The following is a 13919-nucleotide window of genomic DNA, read 5'->3' on the forward strand; positions in this document are numbered from 1 at the left end:
ATTCTCTTTGTTCAGTAAGGATTACTAGAAATCACAACTAGAAATCACCTTTTCACTGCCATGAAGGAGGGAAGGAATGGAGAACATAACATGGGGAAGAGGTTTACCTTCTGTTCCGAGATATCTGATTGGTGGTAGACAAAGAACCGCAGAACACTGACTCCAGCTTGCTCGCTTTTGCAAGTGGCTTTCTTTCTTCCATGATCAAATCCTGCACTGTCCCAGACACTGTGCTCTTCTCTGTTTTCATTACATTTTTCTGAACACTACCCTTTTCTTTTGTTGAAGAAAAATTATTAACTGCTGCTACTTTTTTCTTCTTTTTTACTTTTCCAATGAAGAAATCATCATTGCTGTCACTGTCAGAATCTGATGACTCATTATAAAACCTCTCTTCAGTACTATCATCAAAGTATTCCTTTTCATTGGGATGCTCTTCGTCACTATCATCAATTATTTCTTTTATTGCATTTAATTTGTTCATACTCATATTTTCTTTCCTTTTTTGATAGTCAAGCTTCTTTCCTGCTTTGTTTTGAGTAGCTGTTTGCATCTTTACTGCCTGAAATGAAGGTTCCTCTGGAGCATTCGCTCTCTCCATTTCCAGAGTTTTCTGCTTAGATTCACTCTCACAGAGCTCTTCAACCACCCTGTCAGTTTCTACTTTCATGTCTGGTTTTGTTTTGTGTTCGCATCCTTGCTGTTTTTGAGGCCGCTTACAAGCTTGGTCATCCAAGTTGTTATTGGAATGTTGCGCTGATTTAGGCTGTTCTTCTGACTGATCTTTCTTCATAGGAGTGGCTTTGCCTGGGTTCTTCCTTGCATCCTTAAAAGCTTTTACAGCAGCTGTACAAGGGGCAGAAAAATATTTTGCTGCAGCTACATATGAATTATTTTTATATAATAAAACATTTTTGCAACTTATATGTGTTGTATTGAGCATATTTTGCATGTCCTTACGAAGTATTTACCAAACACATGGGACAAGAGATACCTTAGAATACAGTATCAACAAAAGTGAAGGAAAAATCCTGAAAATATTATCAATAAATACATTATGAATTGGGTTAAACTGTGAACTTCTCTTTCAAAAATAATCTGCAGCTGATAATCATGCTCACTTAGTGTACACTTGTACACACATGTACACTTTGTGTGTAAAATTGCAAACTAATACTATTTTGTTCACATATAAATAAATGGGTATTTGATATGCTCTGTTATTAATGAAGTAACTTTGTGACACTACTACTAGGGCTTTACCATTTTTAACATTAATTTTAGGTGGAAAATTCCAGTTGCAAGAGAAATCCTAAATAACCAGGAACGATACCCTAAGGATTCTGAGGACAGTTTTCAGGGAAAATTAAGAAAGTGATTTGTAAAACCTTTTAGGTGCCTTTGAAAATCCAGTTGTACTAATCCATTTATGCTCCTATTTAATTTAGAAACACTCCATTACATCTATTTGATTTTTAGAATTCCCATTATAAGCTCTGTTTGTTCGAGACCCTATATTAAATAAATGTCATACTGTATACTATCACATATAAAGCCGAGCCGAGCTATATAAACTTCAAGCCATATAAACGGTTTGAAGTTTGTGGCTTGGTTCACTGCAGCTAGTTAGCCTAATTACAGAAGCTTTTCGTTTTTGTGGGTTTTTTACTTTTATTCATGTCAGAAATACACACGAACAAGGTAACACACCAGTAAGATAAAAAATCAATAAAATGCTTCATACCTTTAAGCTCAACAAATCTGGGCTTCAGGGTGGGGTGTGTTGCAAGTCTTGCCATGGCTCGCTCAGCTGCAGTACAGTTTGGCTGCACAAGAAAAATTCAAGGGCATAAAGTCAACAGAATAGTCAGTTTACACAGGTCTGTGTCAGTATGCTACAATGCATACTAATGTGATCCTCCTTACCAGGAACTGAACAAGAGGAAAGCTTATGACACTAACAAGTATTTTATTTTCATGTATTACCATCATTCTAAATACATTAAAATCTGCCCGCCTAAACACTGACAGAAACATAGCAGATGCACAACACGTGATATTTCTCAGGTACTGAACAGGGATAACATGATTTATGTTTTCTTTAAAACATAACAGACACTGATTTTACATTTACTATTTCATACAAAAGCAAAGAAAATGAATTAACTCACTGAATAAAGAACATCATACTGGTAGAAGGCATTCTGCTTGAAGGAATGCAACAGCTTGCAATAATTACAGTATTGATCCCATAAAAGTTGGCAAAATGACACAGCAGATATTGAAGAAATACACGTAAACCATTGAAAGGCAAGGTCTAACTTGACCATAAAGACAAATAACCTTAAATTTGACGTGGTAGAATACTGAAACTCAGCAAACTGATTCAAAGAAGAAATATTCTTGCTTCAATTAAAAAAAAACAGACAAGAAATTGCTTCTATTCTGACTTCCTTTTTGATACTGGAAATCACAGGTGACACATTGCAAAAGCTCTCATTTTCAGGTTCTTGTCATCACTCTGCTTGAAAAACAAAATGAATGGTATCTAAGACTTTTCCAAAGACAGCTCTGTCTTCTGTTGTTTTTTTTCCCTATGTGTTTGTTTGTTTGTTTGTTTCCTTTTTTCTTAACTTCTTTTTTGAAAGGAGGAAAAGTAGGTCCAACAGATTTGTAAAACACACCATTATCAGGAAGATTTCTTAAAAGCTTGCAGTGGAATTCTCTGGGAGAGAGTGGAAAACAAATACAAAAGACACACCTTTCTTTCTTCCTCCCAGTGCTACTGCAATGGGTACATATTCAAATTGTTTCTGTGATTTCAGCTTTGTCCTATGGAAATATCACAGCAGAAGCCACCAGAATCAACAGAGGATGATATTCATAAAGAACCAGAAAAGTGCCTGGTGACCCAACCTGAGCTGATTTTGGTGCCATCAACTCAACAGAGCATGCTGCCTCTCCTGTCCTAAGCAATTGCCACAGCAGATGGAGCCCCAGCCACAGGTGTTATCTGTAGATAACAAGGAGTAGAAGTGGTACTGGCTCTCTCCTGGGATGAAGTTAACATGCCTCATAGTAGACAAGACGGTGCTGTGTTTTGAATTTGTGACTGAAACATTTTAGAGTTGGTAACACATCAGTGTTTTAGTTACTGCTGGGCAGTGCTTGCACAGCATCAAGGCCTTCTCTGTTTCTTGCTCTGCCCCTACCATAGGCAAGGAACACCCCAGGTACAGCTGAGCCACATGGACCAAAAGAATATCAAGTCCTTTTCAAGTCATGCTTAGCAATAAAAGCCTGAGGTAACAAAAAGGTATGGGGAGATGTTTGTGGTTATGACAATTATCTTCCCAAGTAACCATTATGTGAAGTGAAGCCCTGTTCTCTGGGATGTGGCTGAACATCTGTCTGATGATGATAAGTGGTGAATAAATTCCTTCTTCTCCTTTTCTTGCACATACAGCTTTGATTTCCTCCTTGAACTATCCTCATCTTCAGACAGAAGTTTTTCTGACTTCTGCTCTTGGGATGCTCTTCCCATCCCACAGGGGTAGGGTGAGTGAGCAGCTGCTGGGTGCTTAGCTGCTGGCTGGGGTCAAACCACCATAACACACACGATACCCAACACATCAGCAATTCACACCTAAAGCAGCTGATGTGATCCATGTAAGACTGCTCAGTGGTGAATGTTACTTGTTTGCATGTCCATTTTCTTCCAGCAGAACCATGTGACTATAAACAGTTATATATCCAGCACACAGAGAGAGATGGGACAATTCCCACCAACTGCTAGTGCAAGAGAGTCATTCTCAGTGCTTTGCTCTGAAGGAAACAGAGCAAAAGAAGGCATTACAAATCAACCAGAGTCAGTACTTCTAAATGCAGAAACATTTAATTGGTTTGCCAGCCATAAATCTTCCTCAACCAGTGGAAAGCAAATCCCATTTTGTAATTCTCTTGCCATAGTTTTAGAGCTTATAAAATATACTCAGCGGTCAGCCATATTTCAAGTTTGAAGTGTAGAGTATCTGGGAATTCTAGTACTTTCCCCTCAAGTATCTGCTACTACAACATTTTCTCTTCAGGTCAAGAAAAACTGGAAAAATGTTCTCTCTGAAGACTGTCTCTAGAACTATGAACACAGGCCAGAGGGGACAGGTCAAAAGATGGGTTCATTTCCAAGGGCCACAGACTGGCTTATTTCCAGGCTAGTTTAGCTCGAAGACCTTGAAATCTGAATTTTGATCCCCATGTGACAGTGCTGCATGCTGCCACCAGATTCTTGGGACAGAAAGCTCGCATTTCTGAAGATCATATGCTATTTTCTTTGGAGATTTTCCTATAGCTGGAAAATCTATTTCTGAACTTAATTAATACACTTTTTCCCTCAGCTACTTCCTGTGGGTTTTGAAAGAATATACCATGACGTTCAGAAAGCAGCAGCAGCAGCTTCTGTGCAACATCTGGTGTCTTTTAATTCAAGTATTTATAGAAAGGCTTTAAGCATATATAGGCCAACCCATATGGCATAACCACATTTTTTTCCTTAGAGCAAAATACTTCACAAACACTACTCACACTGATAGCCACCAGCTAACAAACACAGAATATGATATTCACATTCCCTCAAATTTCTCATTTTGCGATGTATGGGTTTTTTGGTTTTGCTTTGGTTTGGGGTTTTTTTGGCACAGCTCACAGTCAATTTATTTTCCCTCAAGTATTTTCCAGTATATGAAATGTTTTAGAAATACAGACAATACAGAAAAAAAACCTCAACAAAAGAAATCTGTCTTTACAATCAAGAACACTTTTCCAACTCCTTCCCATCCCTTGGATGTTTAATTAGATACTAAAATTGTACATCTTCTACTGACATACTTCTGCTACTTCTTGCATTATTTTGCACTACTTATTCTTTATGCAAGAATGTGCTAGTGCTTCCTACAGGAATCTTCTTCCTCCTTCAGTGTGCAACTGAGGCTCTGTAAAGTGAACAAAGCAACAGAGCAGTGTATAGTCACACTCTGCAGTGAGAAATTTTAACTTTCTGTTAAATTAAACCCCAGCTGGTTGAGACTGGGGTAGAGCTAATTTCCTTCACAGTGGCCCTGGTATGGGGCTGTGTTTTGGATTTGTGCTGGACACAGGGCTGATAACACAGAGATGTTTCATGACTGCTGAGCAGGGCTTACACAGAGCCAAGGCCTTTCGGCTGTTCGTGCTGCCATGGTGGTGAGGGAGTTGGGGGTGCATGGGAGCTTGGGAGACACAGCTGGGACAGGTGACCCAAACTGACCAAAGGGATTTCCAGACCATGTGACATCATGCTCAGTACCTGAAGTGGGGGATAAAAGGAGGAACTGGGGGGACATTTGGAGTGATGGTGTTTGTTTTTCCAAGTCACTGTCACGTCCATAGGGCCCTGCTCTCCTGGAGATGGCTGAACACCTGCCTGGCATAGGAAGCACTGCATTCATTTCTTGTTTTGCTTTCTCTATTAAACTGTCTTTATCTTAGCCCATGAGTTTTCTAGCTTTTATCCTTCCAATTCTCTCCCTGATCCTGCTGGTGCAGGAGTGAGTGAGCAGCTGCCTGGAACTTGCTGTTTGCTACAGTTAAACCACCTGAGACAGCCTCCTAAAATTCTATCTTGGTATATAATACATTATTTCCGTAAATAATACTAAAAACATCTATTATCAAACACACATGTAAGCCCCACATAAGAGAGACAAACTTGGTAAATAGCGGCAATGACTGTGAAGAAAATGGATGTTACAAACTTGCAAAGATTTCCAATGCAAGTTCTGAGATATGCTGGAATAGGTCAGAAGTTTGGAATGGCTCTGAGAGCTGGCACCACAGGGTAAAAAGAAGGAGCAGTGTGATGTATACATCAGGCAGAAGCTGGGTGGGTAGAACTTGTTTCATACAATGCAGGTAATAAAGTGAGAATGAGAAAGTGAGTGTCTCAAGGCAGATGTGATTGCAGGAGCTGAATGGTATGCCTTGGTATTAAGCCTGAGGCAGTAGAGCTTCAGGATGAATTAAAGGGCAGAAACCTGTGATCAATCTGAGAACATGAAATGTAGACTTTTGACCACTGTTATATTCTGAACAACCTTTCTATTCCAGGGTACTTCTGTCTGTACTCACTCTGCTATAGTTATAGTCAATAATAGGAAAGGGGTCATATTCTGTTCTTCAACTGACTTTTGCACAAAAGGGAACTGCCTCATTACAGATCTCATCAGAAATAAGACTGTTATTAGAAGCATATACTACTATAAGGACAACTACTAAGAGTTCCACCTGAGTGAGAGTGCTACCAAACTGGTAATGCTTTGTGGCTCTGCATCTGTCATTAGTCAGTTATTTAAAACAAGGACATTCAAATGGAGACAGTAAGAAACCCCACTGGGAAGCAACCACTACATGGAAAAAACATTACATAGAAACCAGCTTTGAAGAATGTCATACTAGTTTTTAAACTATCTAGAAGTGCAGTTTAATTTCAAATGTTAACAACACCCTGAATTTAAGATAAAGGAAAAAAAAAAGGGCCAATACTAACTAGAGTAAGCATAAAAAAGGTAACACCCAATTCTGGGCCAAAGAAGATGTCATTGCAGCATCCTTTATTAGCAGCTTGGGAGAAGACCTCTCTATTAAAAAACAGCACAAAGCAACCAAACTAGAAAACCTGTTAATCCATACATTTTTTACTAAATTCTAACTAGTTACAGCTGTCCTTCAGAACAGCAGGTGTGATTAATGTGAAGTCACAGGATGGTTGAAGGTGCCAATCATGGCTGCCACCCAAGTCTATACCATGACCTCATACTACTTTGGAACAAGACTTGAAATAAGTTACTTTCTGACTATGAAACTCAGCTTGTTCTCCCTCTTGTTTTATGTCTGTAAGGCATACAGCATGTGATTTGTGGCCATCAGACATGGTGAAGATTTTGGCATGGGAAGCAACTGCTTAATGGTATCATCCACTGCAGCATTGCTGTCTCAGCTCCTGACAGCAAGGGGTTGGTAGTTGACTGTGTCTCACATTAATGATGACAAATGACGACAAATTATTTACTCATCATCTGCCAAAACCTCTCATTTTTATAATAATCCACTACTTTGATTTAACTCAAACGTTAAATACTTTCAATGTAACAGCAAAATGATCATACAGGTGTTATAAAGTAGCAGTTATAAAAGCTTAATAGCATGACAGGTGAGAAGTTCTTAAAGAAATAAATTCTTTATGGATGTCAGGAAATTGTCCAAGTTTCAGCAGAATTTTTTTTTAATTGGACAATATACAATTTTTAAAATAGGCTGATGAAAAATTTCCATTTGAAGATAAAAAAATGTCTTAACAGGTCTAAAACCTTTGCAAAAACTCATCCAGACAATGTTCTGTGATAGAACTACTGAATTAAAACGGAACAATTTCTTACAAAACACCAAGATACACAAGAAAACTTGTTTATTATTCTTTTCAATGCTTGCCACAATTTATATTAATTTACATTGTTTTCTTTTATCATGGTAATTCAACCATGAAAGTATTTGGATATTTACTTTATTTATCTTGAAATTTAATTTATTTATCTTGTCTTTTATCATGGTGGGTCAACCTCTGCTGGATGCCAGGTTCCCAGTGAAGCTGTTTTTATCACTCTCCTCCTCAGCAGAACGAAGGAGAGAAAATACAGTGAAAGATTCATGGGTTGAGATATGGACAGGGAGAGATCTCTAACTAAGTACCACAATGGGCAAAACAGACTCAGCTTGTAATAATAAGGAAGTAATAATTTATTGCCAATCAAATAAGGATAGGGTAATGACATCTAAGAACTAAACCTTAAACACCTTCCCTCCACTCCTCCCTTCTTCCCAGGCTCAATTTCATTGGCCATTTTCTCTACCTCCTCCACCCCAGTGGCACAGAGAGGGAGACAGGGAATAGGGGGCCTTGGGTCAGTTCACACATTGTCTCTGCTGTTGCCTCCTCAGCTCCAGAGCCTGAAGCACCTCCTTCCCTTCTTTCTCCCATACATTCTCACTCCTCTCTTCCCTGGTTGCAATTTCTCCTGTGCATTCCCCCCATTCCTTTTTAACTCTGTTATCCCAGAAGTGCTGCCACCATCGCTGAAGGGCTCAGCCTTGGCCAATGGTGGGTCCCATCCTGGAGCTGGATGGCATTGGCTCCATTAGACACAGGGCAAGCTTCTGGCCCCTTCTCACAGAATACACCCCTATAGCCAAGCCATTCACCAAAATCTTGTCATGCAAACCCAGCACAAAACATTATGAAGAACATGGGGGTACCTGACAATATGCACAGTCTTTTTGCTCATATGTAAAACTGCACACAGTAGGAGGCAGAAGTCTAGAAAATCTATCTGAGCTTGGGCTGCTAGCTGTAGCACTGACTCAACTCATCACTGCCTACCACAGACTCTTGAATCCACCAGCACCAGGGGACAGCATGAGATTCTTCTAAATACTATCAAGGTACTTACACTGCTGTAATTTTATTTGAATGTCTGGACCAAAGCTACCCTTTCCCAATAGATTTGTCCACTTAGATTCACATTCCTTTCCACGTTGTCTTGTCTTGTTCTTTGGCTTGTCTTTTATCAAAAGTAAGTCTGATGTATAAACACGTTTCTATCATTCCTCCTCTTTTAAAATAGGAGTTCCAAATAAGTCATCGATTCAAACAAAAATAAGATTATTTGCTGTTCTTTACTACATGCATAATAAAAAGTACCTACTATCTAAGCATTTTAAGATGTTCACAACAGGCTCTTTAAAAAGCCTAGCACTCTGCAAATGTTAGATGACCATATTTAATATGAGCATAAAAAAGTCAATAGAGTTTATTTGGACTAATCTGTCACAATTAATTTAGCCAGACAAAGAAGTGTGAAGTAAATACTTATTTTTCAGATTTGGAAATGGTCAAAGAAAAGTGGAGTCTTTCATCCCAAACTATCAGAGTGATCTACAGCAGAGCTTGGCATAAACCTCAGACCTGACCAATTACGAATTATGTACTTAATCTTCTACACTTCTTTCCTTTTTCTCTTTATGCAAAAAACCAATTCCTATGATTGTTTCAACAAAGAAAAGTCAGAAGAAAAATGTCAAGATTAAAGTAGGCATGGGTTCTTGATTATTCCTTATGGAGAACAGGATCAACTCTAGGTGTAAGTGGAAACTGCTTCTAACTCATCTTCATTTTTTCCAAGGCTAGTAAGGCTATGTGTCTACAATCATCTCAGTTTGGCATGCCACATAAACAATGCTCACGTTAAAAAAACAAACAAACAACTTCTAAATATTATGAAAGAGGACATAAAGTGAGCTCTGTGACAACTCCTCCCCAAATTGTGATGGTCTAATTCATATGAACACTGAAACCACTGCTGGCCTCTACAAAGACCTCAGGGAATGATGAACATTATTTTATGCTATAGAACACTGTGGACAAATTCCAAGTAGAAAACAGATGTGAAGGGAGTGTTCCCTAAGTCAGAGCCTAAGAAAATTAAATAATTTAAATTGTACATCCAGGACAATTGACCAGGATAAAATACACACAGTTCTAACTATACAAACGTAAAATCAAACACATTAAGTATAGCAATATGAAGTCTACATGTTTTTGGGGTTTTTTAATATATAGCTTTCTATAAAATATATGCCTTTCATATTTTTGGACATTTGAACTGTTTGGGCATAGTACTGCTATAAAATATATGCACTGTGCCAAACAGCATAAACAGTTCTGGGGGAGAGCATAGATGGCTCTAAAAAAGCTCATCCAAACCCCACATAAGAAAACCAAGCAAACATTCCATCCTAAAAAGGTAAGAGACAATCCTATTAATAGATTAAACTGTAAAGCAAAATAAGATGAAATAGAAACCCTGAAAGAAAAGATGTACTTCAGAGGGAATAGAAACAAAAACATCTTGAATAACTGGCAGTAGCTGTGAATAAGTTCTTTGCCACAAAATTCACACAGTCTTAAGAGAAGAAAATGAAATTTGGAGAAAACATAAACAAATTAGTTGGACACCAACTATGTATCAGATCTGAAACAAGAACTGACTTTTTCAAAAAAGTAAAGTTGAGATAATTTCTTTTAACTGGCCATCTTGAATGAGGGTCTGCAAAATTAAAACAGGCAGTTGTCCAAATAGAGAGTTAAGCTAGGTAATATAAAAATTAAACATGAAAGAAAATTTAAAAAAAATATTAAACATTGATTGTTTATACTTATTTGTTATAGAAAAGAGAGCAGATACACAAAGGAGACCAACAACACAGGCAGTGCTGTAAAACAATCAGTAAACAGAATTCTCCGACTTCACTTTAACCTGAATGCATCTGAACTCCCATGAGTCAGCTGCGCATCACAGGCTTGTCCAAAGACTGAGGGGAGCTCATGGTAGCAACTAAATTACTGTATTATTAAAACTATTATAATGAACCAAAAAGTCCAAAATATTCTGTCTTGGATGAACCAAAGGAGTTTCAGAACTGAGATATTCACAACTCTCCCTATGACATGGATATGCTGACAAAACTCTGTACCAAACTATCAGGGATGCAATCTTGAAATATCCTTACAATATTTCACTTTAAAACAGATGCTCAAACCTCAAACTATAACTATTCAGATGCAGGCTGATACTGCACTGTAAGTGTAAGCATATATGAACTTAAGTTTATAGCAGAGGAAGTAGACGCAGTTGAGCTCTTCAAATTTAAAACAGATGTAATGCTTTAAAACTGGCTAACATTTCAAAAACAAGTGCCACTTTAATAATGTATATTTCAGATAATTTATAACATAAAGGAAAAAAATTATCCCTGTGCACAAATCTTGTCTTGCTCAGACCTTTACCTTTGCAAGCATTACTGACAGGGAGCACACCTATATATAACTAAAGTATTGTCAAGCTAATGTCTTCAGATAAAACTCTCAGGAGAGATGTACTTCTGTTCAAAGTCCTTCCTGTTGAAGGAACTAAGAGAGAGGGAATTGGAAGCACAGATGATTTAAAAGACTTCACAAGCACCGCACCTAACCAGGGTTAGGCCATGTTATAATATGCTACTCAAGACAGCATTTCTTGGCATACCACACTGCAATTTGTGTGGATGATTGAAAACAGATTCTTTTTTTTAAATATATATATGTCTTTTAGACTTTTTCTGAAAAAGAAAATGGAAATACAAGCTCAATTCACTGAAAAACTATTAAAACATCAGAGATAAGCATGCCAGTTCTCTGGTACCAAAATGTAGATTTTCCATTGTGAAGTCTATTGACTTAATGCATTCAAGGCCAACTCTAAAGATAAACACACATCAGATACACACGTTATCCCTGGTACCACTTGAACACATCAGCAGAGAATGGATGTAAAATGGATGGCAATCCTGGGGTTCACATTTTATAGCTGGTATTTCACTATATGGCACACAGAAACATTATGCTTAGAGGCTCTCAGGCATCTTCTAGGCTATTACATTATTATTACTTAACTCTGGCATGCTGTTTTCCTAGCGCAACCACTGAACTACTCCAATAATTCGGCAGTTATTTGAATTCCAAATCCAAGAAAAACCAGATCATCACCAGTAGATATTTAATGTTGTTATATTTCCATTAAGTCACTATTTACCTCCAGTTTCCAATACTTTGTCTTACTTACCAATATTGCTAGCGAGGTGCAATGTGCTGTAAACTTACGCTGTCATTTTACCAAGCTAAAACCTTTTCACGTGGATGGTGTTAGCAGCTATGTTCATTGGCATCCCAATACATGAGAATTTTTTTTAAACAGAATTCCAATAATTCAGGAATACCATCTACAGTTTCAGGCAACGGTGGCTCCAGCACTTTTCTTCCTAGTTTTCCAGGGTTAACAGCAGATTGATGGGCTTCCTAATGAGCTGAAAGAGCCTGCTTAATTCCATAACTTTTATTTTACATTTTTGATTTTTCTAAGTATCAATTTCTTAGTACTTAGTTGGGCATTTTAAAAACTTACCTGGAGAGCAGAGATGGGAACAAATCAGAAAAATGTACTTTATTTTTACATAATATACATAATGAAAAACTGATAGTTTTATTTGTAAAAATAAAAGTAGCATAAGACACTAGCAGCTGGTTTTCATTTTCAGAAGTATCAGGAATGTCAGATTTTTTTTTTATTTTGCAATGCAATTCTGAGTCACATGACAAAGCAAATATACAGGAAGAGTTTTTCCAGTTAATAATGCACAAGGAACTGTTAGTCTTTAACATAAGTAATCACACATGCTTATATAATATTAAAGGCTTCTTAAAACTTAAAATTCTCTAAGCAAGTAACCAAAATAATGTTTAAACTCATGTAAATTCTACCTAATGTGGTCTCCTTGCACTTTTCTTCTAGACAGGAGTGCATTCACTTGGCACACTATCATAGAGTCCCACCTCTATCATGCTTCTCAAAGCAAGATCAAGACAAAATAAACTATGGCCATTTTCCTCTCCAGGGTTCACTGATTTCTCACATTCACAAAAACAGAAAAAAACCTTCCTGCTGGAAGTTAAATCTCTTAAAACAAGCTACAGAAAGCTTGGTTGAAATTGCTCAATGAGTATCTATTCCCAGAGGATTTTGAGATAGATGGCAAGACAGAGGAAACATTTTCCTTTGTCATTTGGTTGCACAAATCCATCTCCCTGCCCCTTCATGTGGATCAACTTTACAAACCGATTACTTTCCCTATAGATACATAAAATATACAATGTAAACATTCTCTCTTTAGTATTCAAAAGGATTAAGCATAACTGAAAATACCTGCTCTTATTATCTGTCCTAAATTTGTAGCTTCTCTAGTCTCATTGAACATTTTCTGTTCACCATTACCATTCTCACTGGGGCCTGCAGTACATAACTGGTATCAAACTTTTGTCACAGTTGGTACTTCCACTCAAAACACTTCTGGGTGCTTTTTTTTTCTGGTAATACCTTTGAGCTGTTAAACTACAGTGCTTCAGTCAAAAGTATCACTCTCATGCATGTACATCACATCTCATTATCCCTGTAAAGATGGTAAATTGCATTAAGTATCTTGAAGATGTGGTGGAAGAGGGCATCTATATCATGTGATGATGATACATGTCAGGAATTCTAGCCATTATTGTTTTCAGTGCAAGGGTTAATACTGAAGGATTCATAATTTACACTCTTAGTCAGTCTGATTTACCTTCATTACTTGTTGGATCAAGCTGTTCTGTCCTTAGCCTGTAAGAGACATCCTCAAAAGTAGCCACATGTTCCCTGTGCGTCATATCACTGTTAGTTTGATGTTCCTCCATACATGTAACCTTCCCTGTGCTTTTAAATATTCCTGTATGTCCTTTAAAATTTTTAGTGCTGAGAACCCAGTGCAATAATGATTATGCTGCAGGTCATCTTTCATGTCAGCTTTTCCTGGCCCCAAACATACTACAAATATCTAAGTGTCTCATTTTTATACCATACACTTGTCTAGGCACTGATATTCTGCCTCATAGGCATTGTATGCAAGTCTGGGCAATACTCTGGAGAAGGAGGTTGTGGCCATCAGTAACTTGGCCTTCCTTTATTTAAAAAAAAAAAACAAACAACAAACCCAAACCCAAAACCCATCAAAACAACAAAAACCAAACCAAACCAAACAGTTGCCAAATCAACCACAATACCCTGAGAACCTCTTTTCATGCCACTTTTCCTGTATTTTCTTCAAGGAAAGTTTAGAAACAAGACTACTTCTAATATTCTCTTCTATTATTCTTGTGACAGCTCATATCCAGATAGATACTGATCACACATCACTCAAATACTAATTTA

General features: G+C 37.6%; 1 protein-coding gene across 1 annotated transcript in view; it reads right to left on the reverse strand.

Moving 5' to 3' along the window:
• Nucleotides 1–13919, reverse strand: part of SRFBP1 (serum response factor binding protein 1) — a 47546-nt gene that overhangs the window by 3053 nt on the left and 30574 nt on the right. Inside the window, exons 4-5 of the mRNA XM_031061241.1 lie at nucleotides 1745–1826; nucleotides 108–846 (exon numbers count right to left, since the gene is read on the reverse strand). Of these exons, the coding sequence (XP_030917101.1) occupies nucleotides 108–846; nucleotides 1745–1826 (821 nt within the window). The remainder of the gene's footprint in view (nucleotides 1–107; nucleotides 847–1744; nucleotides 1827–13919) is intronic.

The sequence above is a fragment of the Geospiza fortis genome, unplaced genomic scaffold (genome assembly GCF_000277835.1).
Source record: "Geospiza fortis unplaced genomic scaffold, GeoFor_1.0 scaffold44, whole genome shotgun sequence".
Lineage (NCBI taxonomy): Eukaryota > Metazoa > Chordata > Aves > Passeriformes > Thraupidae > Geospiza > Geospiza fortis.